At 38.8% G+C, this 19,286-nt stretch overlaps 3 protein-coding genes across 5 annotated transcripts in view; 1 reads left to right on the top strand and 2 right to left on the bottom strand.

Moving 5' to 3' along the window:
* The window catches only part of LOC112044077 (stress-activated protein kinase JNK), a 116,658-nt gene extending 109,402 nt beyond the window's left edge, over nt 1-7,256 (bottom strand). Inside the window, exon 1 of the mRNA XM_052887239.1 lies at nt 7,098-7,256. The gene's annotated coding sequence lies outside the window, so the exon portion shown is untranslated. The remainder of the gene's footprint in view (nt 1-7,097) is intronic.
* A 489-nt stretch (nt 7,257-7,745) lies between these two features.
* On the top strand, nt 7,746-11,732 carry LOC112044076 (RNA-binding protein lark). Of its 2 annotated transcripts, XM_024079797.2 has the most exons (5): nt 7,750-7,918; nt 8,026-8,696; nt 8,950-9,218; nt 9,531-9,572; nt 10,941-11,732. In XM_024079797.2, the coding sequence occupies exons 2-5, from the start codon at nt 8,034-8,036 to the stop codon at nt 10,987-10,989; spliced, it is 1,023 nt and encodes a 340-aa protein (XP_023935565.1). In that variant the 5' UTR covers nt 7,750-7,918; nt 8,026-8,033; the 3' UTR covers nt 10,990-11,732. The 2 variants fall into 2 exon arrangements, with proteins under 2 accessions (XP_052743202.1, XP_023935565.1); XM_052887242.1 differs by lacking the exon at nt 9,531-9,572 and having other exon boundaries at nt 7,746-7,918.
* Nucleotides 11,733-13,646: 1,914 nt separating this feature from the next.
* LOC112044074 (bone morphogenetic protein receptor type-1B) overlaps nt 13,647-19,286 on the bottom strand; it is a 154,228-nt gene continuing 148,588 nt past the window's right edge. For both annotated transcript variants that reach the window (XM_052887238.1, XM_024079796.2), the window contains exons 2-3: nt 18,306-18,493; nt 13,647-17,741 (exon numbers count right to left, since the gene is read on the bottom strand). In XM_052887238.1, the coding sequence (XP_052743198.1) occupies nt 16,491-17,741; nt 18,306-18,493 (1,439 nt within the window). In that variant the 3' untranslated portion in view covers nt 13,647-16,490. The remainder of the gene's footprint in view (nt 17,742-18,305; nt 18,494-19,286) is intronic.

The raw sequence follows: 19,286 nt of genomic DNA, 5'->3' as shown, positions 1-19,286 counted from the left end.
CCAGAAATAACCTTTTACAACCTCATAATAGTACATTATGATAGAAGTGCGGTAAAGGCGATATTGGAAGCTCGAGCCGAAAGCGAGAGCTATAGTAAGGAAGCAGAGGTTGTAATTATCAAAATACGTAAGTATGTAATACGACGTTTTATAACACATTTGCGAGGAAAAAAGACACTTTAAACACACTTTCTGAAAATAAATTTGCATCTTTGCCTATTATATAAGATTATATAACATTTTGATACGCTTGTAATTTTTTCACAGATAGCGAAGTGCACACACCAGCGTTTTTTTTAGGCAAATGCACCAAAAACAGTACCAGTACTCATAAAGTAAATTAATATTTTTATGTTTCTGTTAATTATAAATTTATTTTTAAAATTATCAAAATGAAAGAATTAAATGTATATTTATTGTATTTTATCTCATAAAGTTAATTTTATTCATAAATGATGAGCACTTTTCTGGCATAAAAATTCTTTCTTAAGATTTAAAAAAGTACCGTTTGTTTTAGACGGATGATAAAGATTTTATATTACAATCCGGCACATGTGCATTTTACATTACATTACGGTACATGTGCGTAATGAGATGCATTACGATATTGAAATTGGTGAAATAAGAGATACTTTACGAGCAAATGTGTTATAAACTTCTTTATAAAATTAACAGTAGACAGATGTACGAGTATGTTTGATATCCGGCTTCAAAAAAGGAGGTTATCAATTGAGAACCTATAGGTATGATGACACAGAGAGAAACGTACATTATAACACACATTTTACATCGAGTTAAAAGTAAATTAAAATAACAGACAAAAGTATTTTATTGCCGACACTTGCCGGAAGTAGATTAGACGTCTCAGGAATGCATATTGGAAACGCGGAAGCGAAAAAGCGAAATGCACCGTTCGTTGCGAGCGCATTGCCCATAATTGTCTGTTTATTGATTTTTAAACACGTTGAATATTAATAAATTATAAATGTGCATCGATTGTTAGCGTTAACAATAGCTGCCAGTCAATCATAATTACTTACTAAAGTGGAAATTACGAGTAAGTACTTATATTACAAAACAAAACTAGCGGACGCCCGCGACTTCGTCCGCCCTTAGACCTCCAGATCTTACTAGTATCGCTGTAAAATGGAGTAACTTCTCCCGTTTTCCCAACATTTCCCTTCACTGCACTGCTCCTATTGATCGTAGTGTGATGAAAAGTATACTATAACCTGCCCAGGAGTATGAAGAATAATAGTACCAAGTTTCGTTAAAATTCGTCGAGTAATTTTTGTTTCTATAACGAACATAGACAGACGAAAATTTTACTGATTGCATTTTTGGCATCAGTATCGATCCTTATCACCCCTTAATAGTTATTTTGGAAATGTATTTTATGTACAGAATTGACGTCTCTACAGATTTATTATAAGCACAGATAATGTGTAGTAAAAAAAAATAAACTGTAAAAGAACAGGGCATCCGAGGAACACAACCAAGGCTGTTGTGGTGTACTGAGGCTGAAATCTTTCAACTTCAGTTTTCAGGCAGTGCTTCAGAATACTTGGCTCTGTAGAATGGCAGTCAAATAGGCTGACAATGACAGCAGCATCTGTTTTCCAGTAGCCAGTAATTGAATCTCTCTCGCTAGTAATATTTTAAATACAAGTTTGAATGTCAAGAGAGTTGAGAAGCCAATTACAATAACTTTTTGCGGGGCATTCTCTTCTAAATTACGTAAACCGGGGAGGGCGCAGGGAGGCCCTCCGGTGGGCGTCCTCCCCCTCCCTGTCCCTCCCTCCGCGGGTGTAATGCACACGACGTGTTTTCACAATTTCCTATTCATCGCTGACCGGCCTGCGGTGTAAGTGGCATAATAAGCGTGAACTAGCCAACATTGCCAATATTTCGCGACATTGAATACTAATCTTTACTGAAAATCGAACTTTCATATTCATTCTTAGTTTGTAATATGTATGCTACTTGTCCCAGTAAAAAGAGCCATGATAGCCCAGTGGATATGACCTCTGCCTCCGATTCCGGAGGGTGTGGGTTCGAATCCGGTCCGGGGCATGCACCTCCAACTTATCAGTTGTGTGCATTTTAAGTAATTAAATACCACGTGTCTCAAACGGTGAAGGAAAAATATCGTGGAGAAACCTGCATACCTGAGATTTTTTTTTTTCTGCTAATTCACATTTGATCAGCTTGGTAGATTAAGACCTAACCCCTATCATAATCATTCTAAGAGGAAACTCGTGTTCGACAGTGAGCCGAATGAATTCTTTATTACAATTATAAGATACCAAACTAACAAAAAATACTCATCTAATCAAGATAAAATAATCAAAGTCGAGAACCTTCCTTCTTTGAAGAACATTGATCACAATATATACAATTTTTAATTCGGTAGCATTGTCTCGAAGGGACCACGGAATAAATTCCGCGTGGACACTGAAGGGAGTACGGGGCAGGGACCACGGGGAATGAACCCACAACTCGCCGTTATAGACAATATTTATAATGTTTCTAAATATCTTTCGTTGTTCACTATGCGACTAAATTAAATTAAGCCATATTTGTTCGCCTCAGTTTCGACGCGTTAGTAAGATATCTAATAGTATAAAATCTTTGTGTAAAACAGAAATTCACTCATCGTCCACTAGTATGGTCATTTGTCTAAATGTCTTTCGTTGTTTACTCTGCGACTAAATTAAATTAATTTAGTTCGTCTCAGTTTCGACGCGTTTATAACATATCTAATAGTATAAAATCTATGTAAAACAGAAATTCACGCATCGTCCACTAGTATGGTAATTTGTCTAAATGTCTTTCGTTGTTTACTCTGCGACTAAATTAAATTAACTTAGTTCGTCTCAGTTTCGACGCGTTTATAACATATGTAATAGTATAAAATCTTTGTGTAAAACAGAAATCCACGCATCTTCCACTAGTATGGTCATTTGTCTAAATATCTTTCGTTGTTTACTGTGCGACTAAATTAAATTAGTTCGCCTCAGTTTCTACGCATCCCAGAAATCCACGCATCGTCCACTAGTACGGTCATAAGGCAGTAATGTAAAGTGAACATTAGTAAAGAGCCGAACGTCTCAGCATAACGGATACGTCCGGGAAATATGTTATCCATATCCAAGCGGACACGGACGCTAACACTCGCTTAGCATTGATTTTGTAAGCGCTTTTGGGTAGCGACTGGGGAAAGGAACGCGTCAGAACTATGCCTACAGTCAGCGCCGGACCGAGGTAAATTTTAAAATGGAGCGAGATCCAATTATGGCGCCTTTCCTGTTTGCTCCTAACATTATATACTAGGGACGTTTGAAAAGTTCGAAGCCTAATTTATATCGGAATGTCATACATTTTTAACCGACTTCAAAAAAAGGAGGAGGTTTCTCTCCTCAAAATCGAGTATCTTAATCTTAATAATAAACCTAATCACTGCAATGAAGAACTTGAAGAAGAAAGGTTTTTCACGTCAGTAAATTGAATTTTTCAAACACTTTCTTAATTAGTTAAAGCCAGAATGTCTTTTTATTAGTAAGATTTATGAAAAACTAATTAATTAACTATTGATTTTATATTTATTTTTGTGTACAATAAAGTATTTCTTCTTTTTTTAATTATTGCCATTATCATCATTTCATCATTCATCATCAGCTTATTTTAACAGCCCACTACAAAGTAAAGGCCCGGCCTTCCTCCTTATAGGAGGCAGGCCGGGCCTTTACTTATATGTTTAAGCCCATCACATTCCTAAATTGCAGGTTGGCAGGTTAAAGATGATAATAATGTTAAAATTATTTATTATATAAAATGTTAGTAATCGTGGCTTATGTGCTCTCAGATTTACGGCAGTATAGCACTACCTTAATAATATACCACTAACTACGAAATAAAACACCACTAAATGAACTGAATTGTATTTTATAAATTATTCATGAGAAATGTCAATTAAGTAAACAATTTTAGCAAACAAACTTCATTATATTTTAATTAAAGAACTTTAATTTGTAATGGTCTAAGATCTGGCATTAGAAATATATATTCTCATCTGTTATTTATAAGTGACTAGCAGACGCCCACTACTTCATCCACTTGAAACTTGATGTAAACTTTCACCTAAGCCTACCCTACCCCTACCTTACCCTACCCTTTTTTTTTAAATTTTTTTCTGTCATAAGAACCTTCTTCTGACAATAACAAACAAACACAAAAAAAAATGGTGAAATTGGTTCAGCCGTCCACGCGTGATGGCGTGACCAAGGGATATATGGATTCATTATAAGATAAGTAAAATATAATAGATAAGAAATAAATGATAGATAATAATATTCACAGTGAGACAATAAGACAAAAGACACAATTTTGCAAGGTAACCTATTACCTTGCAAAATTGCAATTACAATAAATCAATGTGAACATTTTCTATCATCTATTTATCATCCCAAATAAATAACAGACGAGATAATATTTTTCATGTCATATCTCATACTATAGGCTCAGAGTCACACAGCGGGCGATGGAACGAGCTATGTTAGGAGTATCTCTGCGTGATCGAATCAGAAATGAGGAGATCCGCAGAAGAACCAAAGTCACAGACATAGCTCAACGAGTTGCAAAGCTGAAGTGGCAATGGGCGGGGCACATAGTTCGAAGAGCCGATGGACGTTGGGGTCCCAAAGTGCTAGAATGGCGACCCCGCACTAGTAAGCGCAGTGTTGGCCGACCCCCTACCAGGTGGACTGACGACATCAAGCGAGTCGCAGGGATTCGCTGGATGCAGGTGGCTCAGTATCGTGATGTTTGGAAGTCCTTACAAAAGGCCTATGTCCTGCAGTGGACGTTCATCGGCTGATATGATGATGATGATGATGATCTCATACTATAGTAAAACATTAATGGGTAGACATTTTTGTAGCTCATGAATGTGGGAAAAAAGTCATCAGGACCAAAAATCACGAGTAAAGTTTTGATGGCTATATGACAACTAAGCCACGAAAAGTGTGTATTTTTGGAATGAATTACCAGTGCAATAAGTTTGCATTTCTACATTAGACACACTGATTCTTTGTGCAAAATGATGAGCTGGCTGTTTTTATTCTAAGAGGTTGTGGGTGAGAGCCACTGTGAAATAGAGACAAAAAACTTTTTTTGGCACTGCATCTCCATGACCCATGGTACTACACCACAAAAGGAATATAAACTGCAACTCTTGGCTCGATTAAGACAGCTTGTTTAACAGACAAATGTTGGTAGCAGGAGCCCTTTTTAATATATCATTTAGAGAACCATGTCAAAATAGCCTAACAGCACCATATATTTTTATAACATTTGCCTTTGTATTATTAAGTAATTGTTATGAAAAAATCATAATGAACAGAGCTTTATTTGTGTAACCATAGACAAGGACTATGTTTTTATTAACTTCATGGAAGATCTTCAGGAAACATGAGTTTACTCACGACGGGAATGTGAGTATTGTATATTTTCTCTTCAATTAACAAACACTATCTGTAATTAGTAGAAAAAGTTCTTAACAATAAAATTCATTTATGAGAGTAGTTATAAACATATTTAGCTACATTTGGAATAACACATTTGAAATGAAAGTTGAAAAATTAATGCATGATGGCAAAATGAAATTACTGTGTATATGAAGAAGTGACATACAAATACATAATAAACATTTTATAGAAGCTGAAAGTATGGTGATAGTATAAGCATTAATTATGCATAATAACTTCTTTTATTCTATAATGAATAATTTGAACTTCATTAAAATGATTAGCCTATTTAAACAGACCACTATAGGAACAGGTCTTCCTCTAAATGGAGCGTAAACCCACTACACTGTCCAATGTGGGTTGGCAAGCTTAGGGTGATAATTTTATAATTTAATACATTAAAAACCACTATAATTACATAGAGATATTAATGATAGAGACAAGGCTGACTGCTAAAATACTCTCTCGAGTGATGGAGGTGTAACAACACCTTTCCTAACTGCAGGCTTTAAATCATAACTGAAAATTTCTTAGAATAAATAATAACTCATTACTTCATAGGCAAGGCAGGGATTTAAACTCACAACCACTTGGACTAACCATTGGATCAACAAGGCAGTTGACTAAAATGACTTAACCACCTTCAAGACAAGAGGGTATCACACCACCAACTTCCCAAGGAAGAGCAAATTAAATGTCTTGACAAATGTGTTCAATGTACAAGAATATACTGTATAATTCTTAATTCAAAAAACATTCTAATTTTAAATTTGCTCAGTAAGCAGTTTCATCAACTGCTTCAAGCTGCAACTGCATAGTTTATGTTAATTTTTATAACTGCAGACTTCTACATACACAAACCACTCCAGTAGTTGCAATTGCTTTGGCTACACCAGCCAGTACAAGATACAACTTCATTTCAAAGAGATTGGACAAACAAAATCTTTGTTTAGGATATACACAATGAGTTAAGGTGAGTGATGATATATAAAACTTTAGTAATCCATTGTGCTTATGAAAGGACAAAATTGCCTTATCATTGAAATTTTAGTGTTTATCATTGACAGCCTAACAAAGCCAACTGATGATAATAATTATTTACTAATTTTCTAATGTGATATTAAATAATTACATATGGTAAAAGGATCAATATTTTAATCTAATAATTTACAGGAAGTGCATATTACAATATTACAATTTTTTTACACATCTTGTATGAATCGATATAATGTATGTATGAACAGAAATCATGAAACTCGATCAATATAAATAACGGTGAAAGTGATGCAATGTTTGAAGTCAACAAATCAATTAAGACTAGTGCATGAAAAAATCAATTTTTAGGCAGCCAGTAAGTTACACCAATCAGAATCTTTGGATTACAATACGAATACGTTGTTTCGGAATACTCCTAACCACTTTGACGTCCAAATTAGAATACATAAAGAGGAAGCGAAAAAATCCTAGGAATAAATAAGTGAAACTAAATGGTTGAACTAGAATTTATTATACGAAATATGATCCTTTTCGGCATTCTGCAAAACCATGCTAAAAATTATATGAATGACTCACCGGTATCTGCTAACACAGCTTGCGAATTTGAAAGTATTATTGCAAGTAAATCACAAACACACAATGTATAAAACACTAATAAATTAGGCTAAAATATTTTTTGTCGACAAAATGTGAAGTGAAAACTGAAATGTCCGATTTTTTATTTTGACATTTGTGACCGGAGCTGCCAGTCAAAAAATTAAACTTATCGAGAGCATGCATAGTCTATGTTATCAATTTTCATTTTCATAATAAAATAATTTTAAATAAAAGGAAATTTCGTCCATGTTTGTAGAATCATAGAATGAAATCTCAATTTACAAATTATTATTTTCCATTGTATACAGTGAGGCCGTAAAGGGCCATAGACATCCTTGACACCTTGGACAGTTGTTTACTCGATACTTTACATTTAATTTACATATTTTAATTTATTCTTTGCTTTACATCTTTACATAATTATGTTTAATTATGTTGTAAACAACGGCAGTGGGCAATGGAAAAACGCTTAGTTCAAAGTTTATCTGTATAACTTTTTTGAAAGATTGTACAAGTTTCAATCATTCATACATCCGGAATACAAGATCTGTGATTATTTATGAAAAAAAAATCTCGGTAGTCTATGGTTTCAATATTGTTTTACAATACGTCACATCCGCTCTAATGGAATGCTTGGGGAATGTGGATGACAGCTAATTTTAATTTCTGAAATCTGCATTTCGAGGCGCCATTTTGTTCTTGGTTAAAAAGTGTTTGGAGCGTGGAAGATTTTGTGATAAAATAGCTTGTAATTTTACTTTCTGGGTGTAAAAAGTAGTGTTGCTTTTGTAGCATAATAGGTGAGTATATTAAAATGTTAGTTTTGTCACGCCAATGTCCCGTCGGTAATACAAACTATGCCATAAACGCTGCTGACTCATTTCGACAAATTGTGTATGCGTTTCAGAACCTAAAATGCCGGGCGCCGGTACTTTCAAAATCTTCGTCGGGAACCTATCCGATAAAACTACGGACGTCGATCTGAGGCCGCTGTTCGAAAAGTACGGTACGGTCGTAGAATGCGATATCATCAGAAATTACGGTTTCGTGCACATGGAAAACGAGCAAGTCGGGCGCGAGGCCGTTCAGAACCTCAACGGCGAGATCGTGAACGGACAGGCCATCAAAATAGAGGCGGCCAAGAGCCGCAAGGCGCCGTCCACGCCGACCACTAAAATATTCGTCGGGAACCTCACGGACAATACGCGCGCGCCCGAGGTCCGCGAGCTGTTCCAGAAGTTCGGCACGGTCGTGGAGTGCGATATCGTTCGCAACTACGGCTTCGTGCACCTGGACGCGACGTCCGACGTCAACGAGGCCATCAAAGAGCTGAACGGCATGATGGTCGACGGGCAGCCCATGAAGGTGCAGCTGTCCACCAGCCGCGTGCGCCAGCGGCCCGGCATGGGCGACCCCGAGCAGTGCTACCGCTGCGGCCGCGGCGGCCACTGGTCCAAGGAGTGCCCCAAGGCGCTGGGCCCCGAGCGCAACGGCTTCCGCGAGCGCTTCGGCCGCGACCCGTACCCTCCGCCGCCGCCGCCGCCCTTCCTCCGCGATCGCATGATGGGAGGATTCGGGGTAACGCGCTTGACTATTCGCTAGACCGGTTCGCATCTCGGGCGTCTCTCGCACGCGTTCCTTGCTCTTGCTAGACTAAACCGAACACTCGCTGCGGGCTCGATGATGCTGCATTGCCGAACTCCCATTCCTAACCGAACTTAATAACTCTCCGAACTTAAAAACTTGTCTTAGGACTCTTATCTAAGCACACAATTGAATTTGGTATTTTATTTTAGTTTGTAGACTGTGTATTAACCAGTTAATTCAACAGGACCCTTACGATGGATACTATGACAGAGCGAGGTTTGACTCTCCAAGGGATTTGTTTGAGCGACGCTACCCGGTGGGAGCTTCGAGGGGGCTAGACATGGGCGCGTCGCGGGCGCGAGGCGACTTCGCGTCGCCACCACTGCGCCGCGAACCCATGCCTCCGATGCCCAACCTGCCGCCCATGAGGAACAGTATAGGCTCCATGAGGTCTTCCTATGACACCATGTACAACAGGCGGAGCCCGCCGCGCGGACCGCAGATGTCACGAGGGTAGGTTTTCGCTGAATTATTGACTATTTCTATTCTTCATACCTATTATCTGAACTTTAACTAAGTAAATTGACAATATTTCACTTTACATATTTACTTACTCCCTTCTTGTAAGCAATTTTTAATGGTGTTTGTAGTTGTTTGTTTTAGGTTAGTTAATATATTGCGCATTAGTTTCAGTGACAAGATTTAAAATTGCAATCACGTAAAAATCTACTTCCAAAGCACCATATATTAATTAGTAAAGTAATTAAAGTTATTAATAAGCAAATATACAACAAATGTTGATTTACCATGTTATTGTTATTGCAGGATGTATGAAGACTTCAGCCGGGACACATTTGATGACAGAAGGTAAAGTTCAACTAATTATTAAATTATTAATGGTGCTTATCAACTCACAGATATCTTTGCAAATAACTTTCTAAAAATACATATGTATTAGAACTCAAAACAAGAAACCTTATAAAATGTAGGTGAGGTCGTTCCAGATTTTCATTTTGGGAATTAAATTTTGATCAGCAATAGTTAAATAGAAACTACATCTGACTAATACTGAGAATGGTCTAAATCTGGAATGGCCAGAACAGAACATTTTATTTATAACACATTCTACAGTTTCTAGGTGAAAGTTTGTTGCAAAGCTAAGTAAACATGGATTGATAAGCGTGGTAGGCAACTACGGATTTATGTTAATCTATGGAGGTAGCAAGTAACTACAGTCCAGACTCAAACTTCCACATTTATGGGAATATTTGTTTTAGCAGTAAAATAATAGCTGTATTTAAATATATGTCAGATATTCCCATTAACTTATATTTTAAACATTGTCCCAAAAAGAAGCTAAGAAATTATGACAAACATGTCATGTCTCACACTTCCTGAAGGAAATCTTAAAGAATTGCACTTAAAGGTTTTTACTTTTGTTACTGGCTACCATTGTAACTCCCTACATCCCAATAATTCAAACTCCTATTGCTGCATTTACCTATGAAAGGAGCAGCTTTGACCCCTAACAGGCTCTCTGTCAATTTTATTGTTTTGGTTATTTACGAGTAGGCACGTTTAAGCACTTCATCCACAGGTTGTGTGACAAATCCTTTCCATTGTGGCCAAATTTCAGCCAGATTTAGTAGCCATTCTATTCTGGTGCCATTCATTTTCATTCAAATTTCCATGCAAACTTTTCCATTTGTAAAATTGGGATAAATAATAATAATTTTGTTTTTAGTAGCAAATTAATTTGATTTTGAAAAAGAAGTAATGCTGCTGTAAAGTTAACATATATTGTTATTGTATGTGAGACTTCCATTTTAAATTCTGTTGTCATTTAAGGTTGCTTTTTTTAATTAGAGAAATATGGTGAGCGACTTGCAATAACTGTCTAGTGGTTCACCTGTTATCCTACTTGTATGTAGCTTCAGATCATGCAACTCTGGGGTGGGTTATGAAATTTCTAGACTATTCCAAGGTTCCATTCAATAGCAGGTGGTGTTAAATTCAATTACCATTAATATCAGTAATTACTATAGAGTTGATATCACCCTTAGTCTGCCATTTGGTAAACAGCATGGTGGTTTAGTGCTCTAAATTTCAGCCCTTTTATGGACGGTGGTCTAGAATTGCCCGCTATATAAGTGGGCATGCCAATAGGCATTAATGGTGACAATTATGATTTGTTACAAATATTTATTTGTTTCAATATTCTGTTTTTTTTTTCAGGCCGGGAATGCGCGGGCCGTCTCCGTCCAGAAGATATGCGCCTTATTAATTTTATCACTAATTAATTTATCACTTGACTGAGTGAATCTTTGAATTTGACAAAACCCACTGCGTCACTGTTTAGCAACCAAACAGTAAAGGTTTAGAATGCTTTGATAAAGATCCCGTTATCAAATTTTTATAACTTATCTGTCATATTAATTATTTAAATCTATGTTCCCTTAGACAAATAATATAGGTAACTTAGTTTGATAATCCTGACTGCTTACAGATCATAAGTCAATGGCACAAAAATGGGATTTTATATAGTTATATTTTTATTTTACCGGCTTTTAATTTCAAGACAATTAAATTTTTTGACTAAGGCCAGTTGAAAAGTATTTTGTAGGGAACAGGCAAGTCCAGGTTACAGTTTGGGTACATGACTGTATTACAAAATATTATTTTAAAATTGAAATTTATAATTTATAAACAAAATGAATTTTAATTGATTATAATGGATACATGGTAAGTCACTCGCTTTGCGGCGGGCCTTGTAGTAGTTATACGTGACTAATGAAATTGACGAAAGTTGTCACTGCCAATAAAACGCTGTCATGCTGTCAACCTGTGATGCTGTTACCTTTAGTGCAGAACTGTATGGTTGTTAAATGGTGCTTAGTGGTAGTTTACGTAAGTGACAGCAAACGACTGATTTGCACATTATAGGTAGTGTTTTGTATGGTTGAGGATGTGTTTGGAACAGTATGGAGTGTAAATAGGATAATAATAAATCTCATTTTTAAGTACTTACATTTTGTTTTTTTTTTAAATACCATTGTCGACTTTTCTGTGTACCAACAAATTCCAAAAAGGGCCGCACACGGCCCTCAGATGGTGTAGTTACGCAACTGAGAGGGAGGATGTAACAGAGGACCTAGTCGCAGTTTGATACTGTTACTATCGCGTAAACGTAAAAGCTAATTTCTAAGGAATTGAAACGGCGCCACCTAGTGGCACTACTGCACAACTGTTTCAATTCCATATAAATTCGGGTGTATCCATAGATTTATGAGTCGGTACACGTACCTTAATTCTATTCGCGTTTACGTTAACGCGATAGTAACAGTATGAAAATATTGAAAACTCCCACTAGACACACAGTTCAAAGGGCCATTGCCCATTCCCGGCCCAGACCCACCATAATCACCCGACAATTTAGTTATATTTAAAAAATCTTATTCTACTGTAATAATGAAACCTTTACTTTATCAAAAAATGTTTCGTCATCAACCCATATTCGGCTCACTGCTGAGCTCGAGTCTCCTCTCAGAATGAGAGGGGTAAGGCCAATAGTCCACCACGCTGGCCCAATGCGGATTGGCATACTTCACACACGCAGAGAATTAAGTTATTTCTCTGGTATGCAGGTTTCCTCACGATGTTTTTGATGAAGTTCTTTAAAAAAAAACTAATGAGTATTTTTTGCCATGAAGTTAAGTGTCTATGCTAAGAGAAATTCATGCTAATTCAAAACCACTACATTCTAAATTCCATAATTGGCTACAGTAACTATTTACCTACCGATGGTAGCAGCACAGGCTGACAAACTTCGAGGAGTCGAGTTAAGTAGTAACTATACCTACTGTTTTTGCCTTCTAAGAATAAGAAAATTTTAATGTCAAACTAGCGGACCCCGTCAAGCTTCGCTTTGATTTATGTGCACTTCTTTCCTATCTCTACCCTACCTTTCCCTTACCCTACCCCTGAATTCAGTTTTCATTGTTTTTAAGATGTATTCTGCTATTCGGGGCGGGGAACCTACCTATCATAAGAGCCGTGACAGCCCAGTATATGATATCTGCCTCCGATTCCGGAGGGTGTAGGTTCGAATCCGGTCCGGGGCATGCACCTCCAACTTTTCAGTTGTGTGCATTTTAAGAAATTAAATATCACGTGTCTCAAACGGTGAAGGAAAAAATCGTGAGGAAACCTGCATACCAGAGAATTTTCTTAATTCTCTGCGTGTGTGAAGTCTGCCAATCCGCATTGGGCCAGCGTGGTGGACTATCGGCAAACCACTCTTATTCTGAGAGGAGATTCGAGCTCAGCAGTGAGCCGAATATGTGTTGATAATGATAGTGCCTATCATAATATACTATAAGCGATTTTTCAAAACTCGCGTCAGATTGTGCCCGTTGACCTTGATAGGATTCTACTTTCACTAGAGCACCTTGGGATACCCATTCTGATATAGAACTTGATGCTGTTCTAGTGGGTTTGTGACCAAAATCAAAGCAGTACCTACGAGAGATTTTGCTGTTATGCATCTAGCATCCACTTCTATGATATATGAGCTGACCACATAGCCATTCTTAGTACTTAATTCATTTTTATCAACTTTAGAGCGAAATCCCATGAGTGCGTTGCGTTGTTGTAACCTCTTTTTCCATATATTTGAAATGGCATTTTATATGACATAGTTTCGCTTGCATCGTTTCAACGGACGACGGACTGTGCTCATTTGTATTGTATAGTCTGACTGGGTGCGTGCGTCGTCCTCTTGTACTGCGACATCGTGCATTATCGAAACTACGAAATAAAATGATCCGTTGCGACGACGCAACGCAACGCATAATGTGACATCGCCCATAATATATGTCTAAAGGTGATGTAAGGGATCGCCCTAGGTGGGTATCTGGGTAATAATGAAAATAAAATAGCGAATGAATGTCCATTAATATTTTATTTGTAACTTAACTAGCAACATGTATTAGGTACTAATCTATCGCTATATATACACAACACTGTACAGGCGCGCGGACGCACAATAAATGCTAACGCACGCTTCGCTTTCAAATTTGACCCTTATTTATATTACATTAACACTGAAAAACGCTCGATAGATTTGAATATTTTTGATTCAGTCTTAATTTTATGCCTTTTAATTTTATTTTTTAGTTTTTTTTGCTACTTATATAATGTCAAAACAGCCATAAACTCAAAAACATAGAAATTGATAGTTTCATATATGAATTTATAGTTAGGTATATACAATTTTTATTTACCTATCTATGGTTATGTATTTATGTATTATTAGTTAAAAAAAATTGTTTTAGCATATTATTTTAATCTGAATAATATTCCTCTTCTCCGCCAATTACTCCTGTCAGGAGTAGGTACGACTGTGGTCCAACGAACGAGTATCGAACCCGGGACTTATTTCTCAAATTTGAAAGCGAGAGCGTCGCAATACAAAACATCATATTAATACTAATCGAAGGCATCTCATAAGACACTGCACTTGACCATCTATCGCTAATACTTTCTCCACGTTTTAGTCTTTTTTCCACCATTTTAAGTACAACCGAACATACGCGATTCCACTAAAGTTACATCAGTTTTCTTTATTCCCGTCAGCCTGCTATCAACACATTATCTCTCAATGTCGTATATCCAAAATATTTTAATTGACACCTCAACATAATAACAAATTGTAGTTATATTGTAGATGGAGTATAATTTTCATTATTGTAAACAACTGTAAAACTTATCCCTAATGTCGGCTACTGCCACTTAAGTGTTTTTCACATAACATGGGTACGGTGACAATTCGTTTCACTCTTGAAAGTTTGCCACGACTCACTACAATAATACCCATGCTATATGAAAAACTCTTTAGCACCGAATATCACATTCCCTTGTCTTATTTCTTTACAGTTATCGATACTGGTGTCTATTACTTTTTTTGTCTACAGTTTCTTTTTATCTTTTCCATTAGTCGCTTATGAATGTGACGTCTTGTCTTTAATTTAATATTGTAAACAGAGAAATAAATAGAGAAAAAAACATTCATCGCATACCATCAACAAATGACAGCCCAAATAAATTTTTATATTGTCAATCAGTAATAGATTTTTATGTTTCTATTTAAGAAATAAGCATTGTAGGCACGAAATTACAATCCCAATTTGTTGAAAACTATAAGTAACCAGTTAGCTTACAATGGTTCACCAAAAAAAAAAAAAACGATTCTTTTGCTTTAGGTACAACGGCACGCTAATCAGTTTTGTCTATTTACTTTTAAATCTATGCTACTAACAGTTTTCACATGCAGTGTGTAAAATATTGAGGTGCCAAGCAAAAATATGTAACTGGTCACATTTGATGTCATAAATTACACATATGATATGTTAGGCTAGATTCACACGACATTATACTGTATGTTTCAACGTATACGAATGTATAGTGGCGATATACGAATAATTCCGTGTGAATGTAACCTAAAAATGTCGCCACGTTGATAGAGGCACAAGATAGTTGCCAAATCGTTACTAAAAAATAATATTCTCTTATTGTCGAAATATCACAATACATGTCGCGTATTTCATCTCCAAAAATATTACAAACAGCTCCAATCACATAATCGTGGCTACACTGAGCAATAGAGATACAAATGCTCTCTTGACTACCTATATTTTGTTAATAACATACATTCATCTATTTCCTATTAAAAAGTGGATGCACAATCAGCGACCGAAAAACGTCCCCACTCAATGAGTGCCAAACACAACTTCTTGACACTCAATTCAAGTAGTCGCATTTGCAAATTCAACCTTAAACTTAATCCTTAAGGTTGTTTTTGCTCTGAATTTGGTATTTTAATAATTGTTGAACTATTTTTAAAGGCCTCTAGGTATAATTTTCTTTACTAATAATTCTAAAACTGCAAGAAAATTTCACTTAAAAAATTGCCAATTTTGGCAAATTTTTAAGTGAAATTTTCTACATGATTGAGCGTCCTTTTATTATAATGCATACATTTTTTAAGCAGGGTTGCTGGATAACTCTTATTGTGTGATAGGCCTGAGGTATCGGATTTTATATAAATAAAGCGGGTAGTAGGTCAATTACTCTTTGTAAATAACTTTGTATCTTTACTACCCGCAAAATTGCATAATGATAGGTCAATTAATTTTGTAAACAGTTTTGTTTCTTTACTACCCGCAAAATGGCATAACAATTACGTGTTTGGAGCTGTCGTCTGAGTATTACCGTGTCCACGAACCTTGCGCGAGCTGCCATCGAGCGAATCACTTATCAAAACGGAAGACAAATTTCATCTATTACAAAAAGAAAACCATCCTTAACCTTAACCCTACGTAACACATACACTTCATAACAATATTACAAAAAAAAAATATGTTTGTAATTTAAAATAATCCAAAGTTGAAAAGATTCCGGCACGTGAATAAAAGATGCACACGAAATAGAAACATGTGGCTACGTTTTCTGTATTTCTTTCACACAAATATAGAGCTTTCTTTGCTTGTATTTTATCAAAATATCCTTAATGGAGTACCGCAGTACCTATTTCGTGGGCGTGCTTTATATTACAAATTTCCACATGAAATCACTGGTAGCACATAAACTTAACAAATACTGAGATTTTAAAAGAACGCGGTGGTCGGAATTCGTAATCGATGGGGGCACTGACGGGGGAACATTGTCGTCGTCGCGACGCAATAAATAGGAGGAACTGTCGGCCACGTATTTACACGAACAGTCTCGTCAGACGAGCTTCACGGCGCTCTCGGCGCGGAACTTGGCCAGCGTCTTCTTGACGCGCAGCGCCGTGAGCCGCACGGGCGGGTTGTGGTGCCAGCACTCCGCCATGAGCGCCGCCAGCGCCAGCAGCGTGGGCGACGCCCGCCAGCGCGCCGGCAGCGGCGGCCGTGCGCGCTGGCCCACCACCACCGCGTGCATGTCGTCGAACGACGGGTCCGACGGCACGTGCTCGTGGTACGGTAGCGCGTACGCCTCCACGTACTGCGCCTTGTCCCCGGTCGTACACCGCCTGCACATCTCCCACATCACCAGTCCCAAAGAATACATGTCGGCCATTTTGAACGCCTCGAAGTTGGTGACGTCCAACTTCTCGTCCAACACCTCGGGCGCCATGTACCGCCTCGTGCCGACGCGCGTGTTCGGCGCGATGTCCACCTCGTTCCTCTCCGCCACGTATCTGACCGCGAGGCCGAAGTCGGCGATCGCGCACTGGCCGTTCCTTTTGACGAGGATGTTTTTGCTCTTTATGTCTCTGTGAGCGATGGCGGGCTTGCCTTTGGTGCCGAATATGTCCATGTGCAGGTGGGCCAGCCCGCTCACTATGGAGTACGCCATCGTCATCAAACCCTGCGTGTCCAGAACGACGGTCTGCAAATAATCGTGCAGGGAGCCGTTCTCGTGGTAGTCCGTGATGAGAAGCATCTGAGTCCAGGATCCCGTTCCTTTGATGTCCGCCGCGATGAAGCCGAGGATGTTTTCGTGTCGCATGAGCACCGTCTGGTATATCTCCGTCTCGCGGAACCAGGAAGCCTCCTCCGTGGTGAAGAAAACTTTGACGGCCACCTTTTCGCCGCGCCATCTCGCCAACCAGACTTCGCCGTAGCGACCTTTGCCGATCGACTCGACCATTTGTATCTGTTTAGCGACGGTTCTTTGGACTAGGAGCGGGAGGCCGGACCCGGAGCCCGAGGAGATCTCCGAGCTGTGCGCGGGGGCGGGCGGGGAAGGCGGTCGCTTGCATCCTCTTCTGCGCATCCTGAAGAGCAGCCAGAAGGCCGCGAGGAAGGCGAGCAGGGCCGCGCACAGCGCCGCGGCGACCAGCGCCGTGTGCGGCACGGAGCCCGCGGGGCGCAGGCCGGGGGTCTCGGTGACGTCGGGCGGGGGCTCCGGCAGCTGCGGCCGCAGGCGGCGGTTGCAGTAGTCTTTCTCGCAGCACTCTATCGCCTTCGGGTTCTGGTGGGGCACTTTCTTGCACTGGAAAAACAAAAGTTTCTAGTTAGTTTGGTGATAAAAACCAATTCAATTTAGAAATAATACCTAGACTTGATTGATAGATAGACTTGATTCGGAAAAAAGGAAATCTATCATTACCTAGTGAAAATCCCGTAAAAATCGGTGCAGTCGTTACAAAAATTAGCCCATACAAATAGACAGGCGAAAATTTAAAAAAGCTTTAAGTATCGTATAAATAACTACAGATTGTCCGGAGAAGTTCGCTCATGTCTATCATCATCATTATCATCATATCAGTCGAAGGACGTGCACTCAAGTACATGGGCCTTTTGCAGGTACTTCCGAACACCAGCCGACTGCATCTGCCGACTGATCAGCGACTCCCTGCGACTTGATGTCGTCAGTCCTTCCTGTAGGTATGCCTAGAATGCGATTAACCTAACTAACGACCTATTTTGTGAAGATAAATAGACAAACTGTCTCAACCAATGGCGAAAATAGTCCCAGCCTCGTTTCAGACGTTTGCGTTGCTATTGATTGATTGTCATTTGTCAATTTATCTTCATGAATGTTCTCAGCACCGACCTGCATGAGGCCCGACTCGTCGGGCGGCAGGCAGCCGGCGGTGCGCTCCAGCACCACGAGCCCGCTGTCGTCGTAGAGCTCCTCCACGGCCACGAAGCAGTACCCGCCGGGCTGCGTGCCGCACGTGCCGTTGGGCGCGCCGCCGGGGCACATGCCCGCGCCCGTGCACTCGCACACGATGCCCCGACCTGCAACACCACAACACTGCGCTCAGTGGACATTCATTACAAGGATAATCACAGTACGCAAAACAGGACCAATATTCCCGTCCAAATTAGTCGGAGAGTACAATAGGCCAGCGAGCGGGAATTTACCGATCACCTCTCGGTGATGTGAGAGCTGTCGACGCTTCAGGACGCCGTGAACATATATCCATATGTTTGTTCACATCCAGTCCATTCGCACAACACGTTTCTGATCTGTATGCCTGACATGCGACCAGCCAACGACTTCTCTCGTAAAGAGAAATACACAATTACGCAAAAATATAGATGCAACCGAAAATATAGCTCTCTCTTTCATTGCGTTGGGACAAAAGAGGTGGGACCGGAACAACTCCGCCGCCATTGGTTGATATTTGTATATTTCTCGTAAACTACGAGTCCGACAGAAGACCCAAGGTGTGGAATGCTGTTTCGACATATAAATTCTTTTTCAATACGTGTAATTGTTACACCTTCAAAACGTTAATAGAAATAGGTATTGTTGACGAGCGCTCTCCTGCCTAGACCTCATCATTGATTTCCATCAGACACGATTGTAGTCAAGCGTAATTACAAGTATGTGTAATAAAATGTCATCTGCAATGTATTATTATAAAATTAAATTACATAAATCATATATAATACAAAACATCTATCTTAAGCTTAGTTGCCGTCGAAAACAAGGTTAGTAAAGTTTTAAAAAGTAAAGTAAATGCTGATGCTAAAAAAAGTTTGAAAATTCATATAAATTAAGAAAGACAAAGCAAAATATCATAAA

The sequence above is a fragment of the Bicyclus anynana genome, chromosome 19 (genome assembly GCF_947172395.1).
Source record: "Bicyclus anynana chromosome 19, ilBicAnyn1.1, whole genome shotgun sequence".
Classification (NCBI taxonomy): domain Eukaryota; kingdom Metazoa; phylum Arthropoda; class Insecta; order Lepidoptera; family Nymphalidae; genus Bicyclus; species Bicyclus anynana.
The sequence above is the reverse complement of the archived record's forward strand: the minus strand, read 5'-3'. Positions and strand labels throughout refer to the sequence as shown.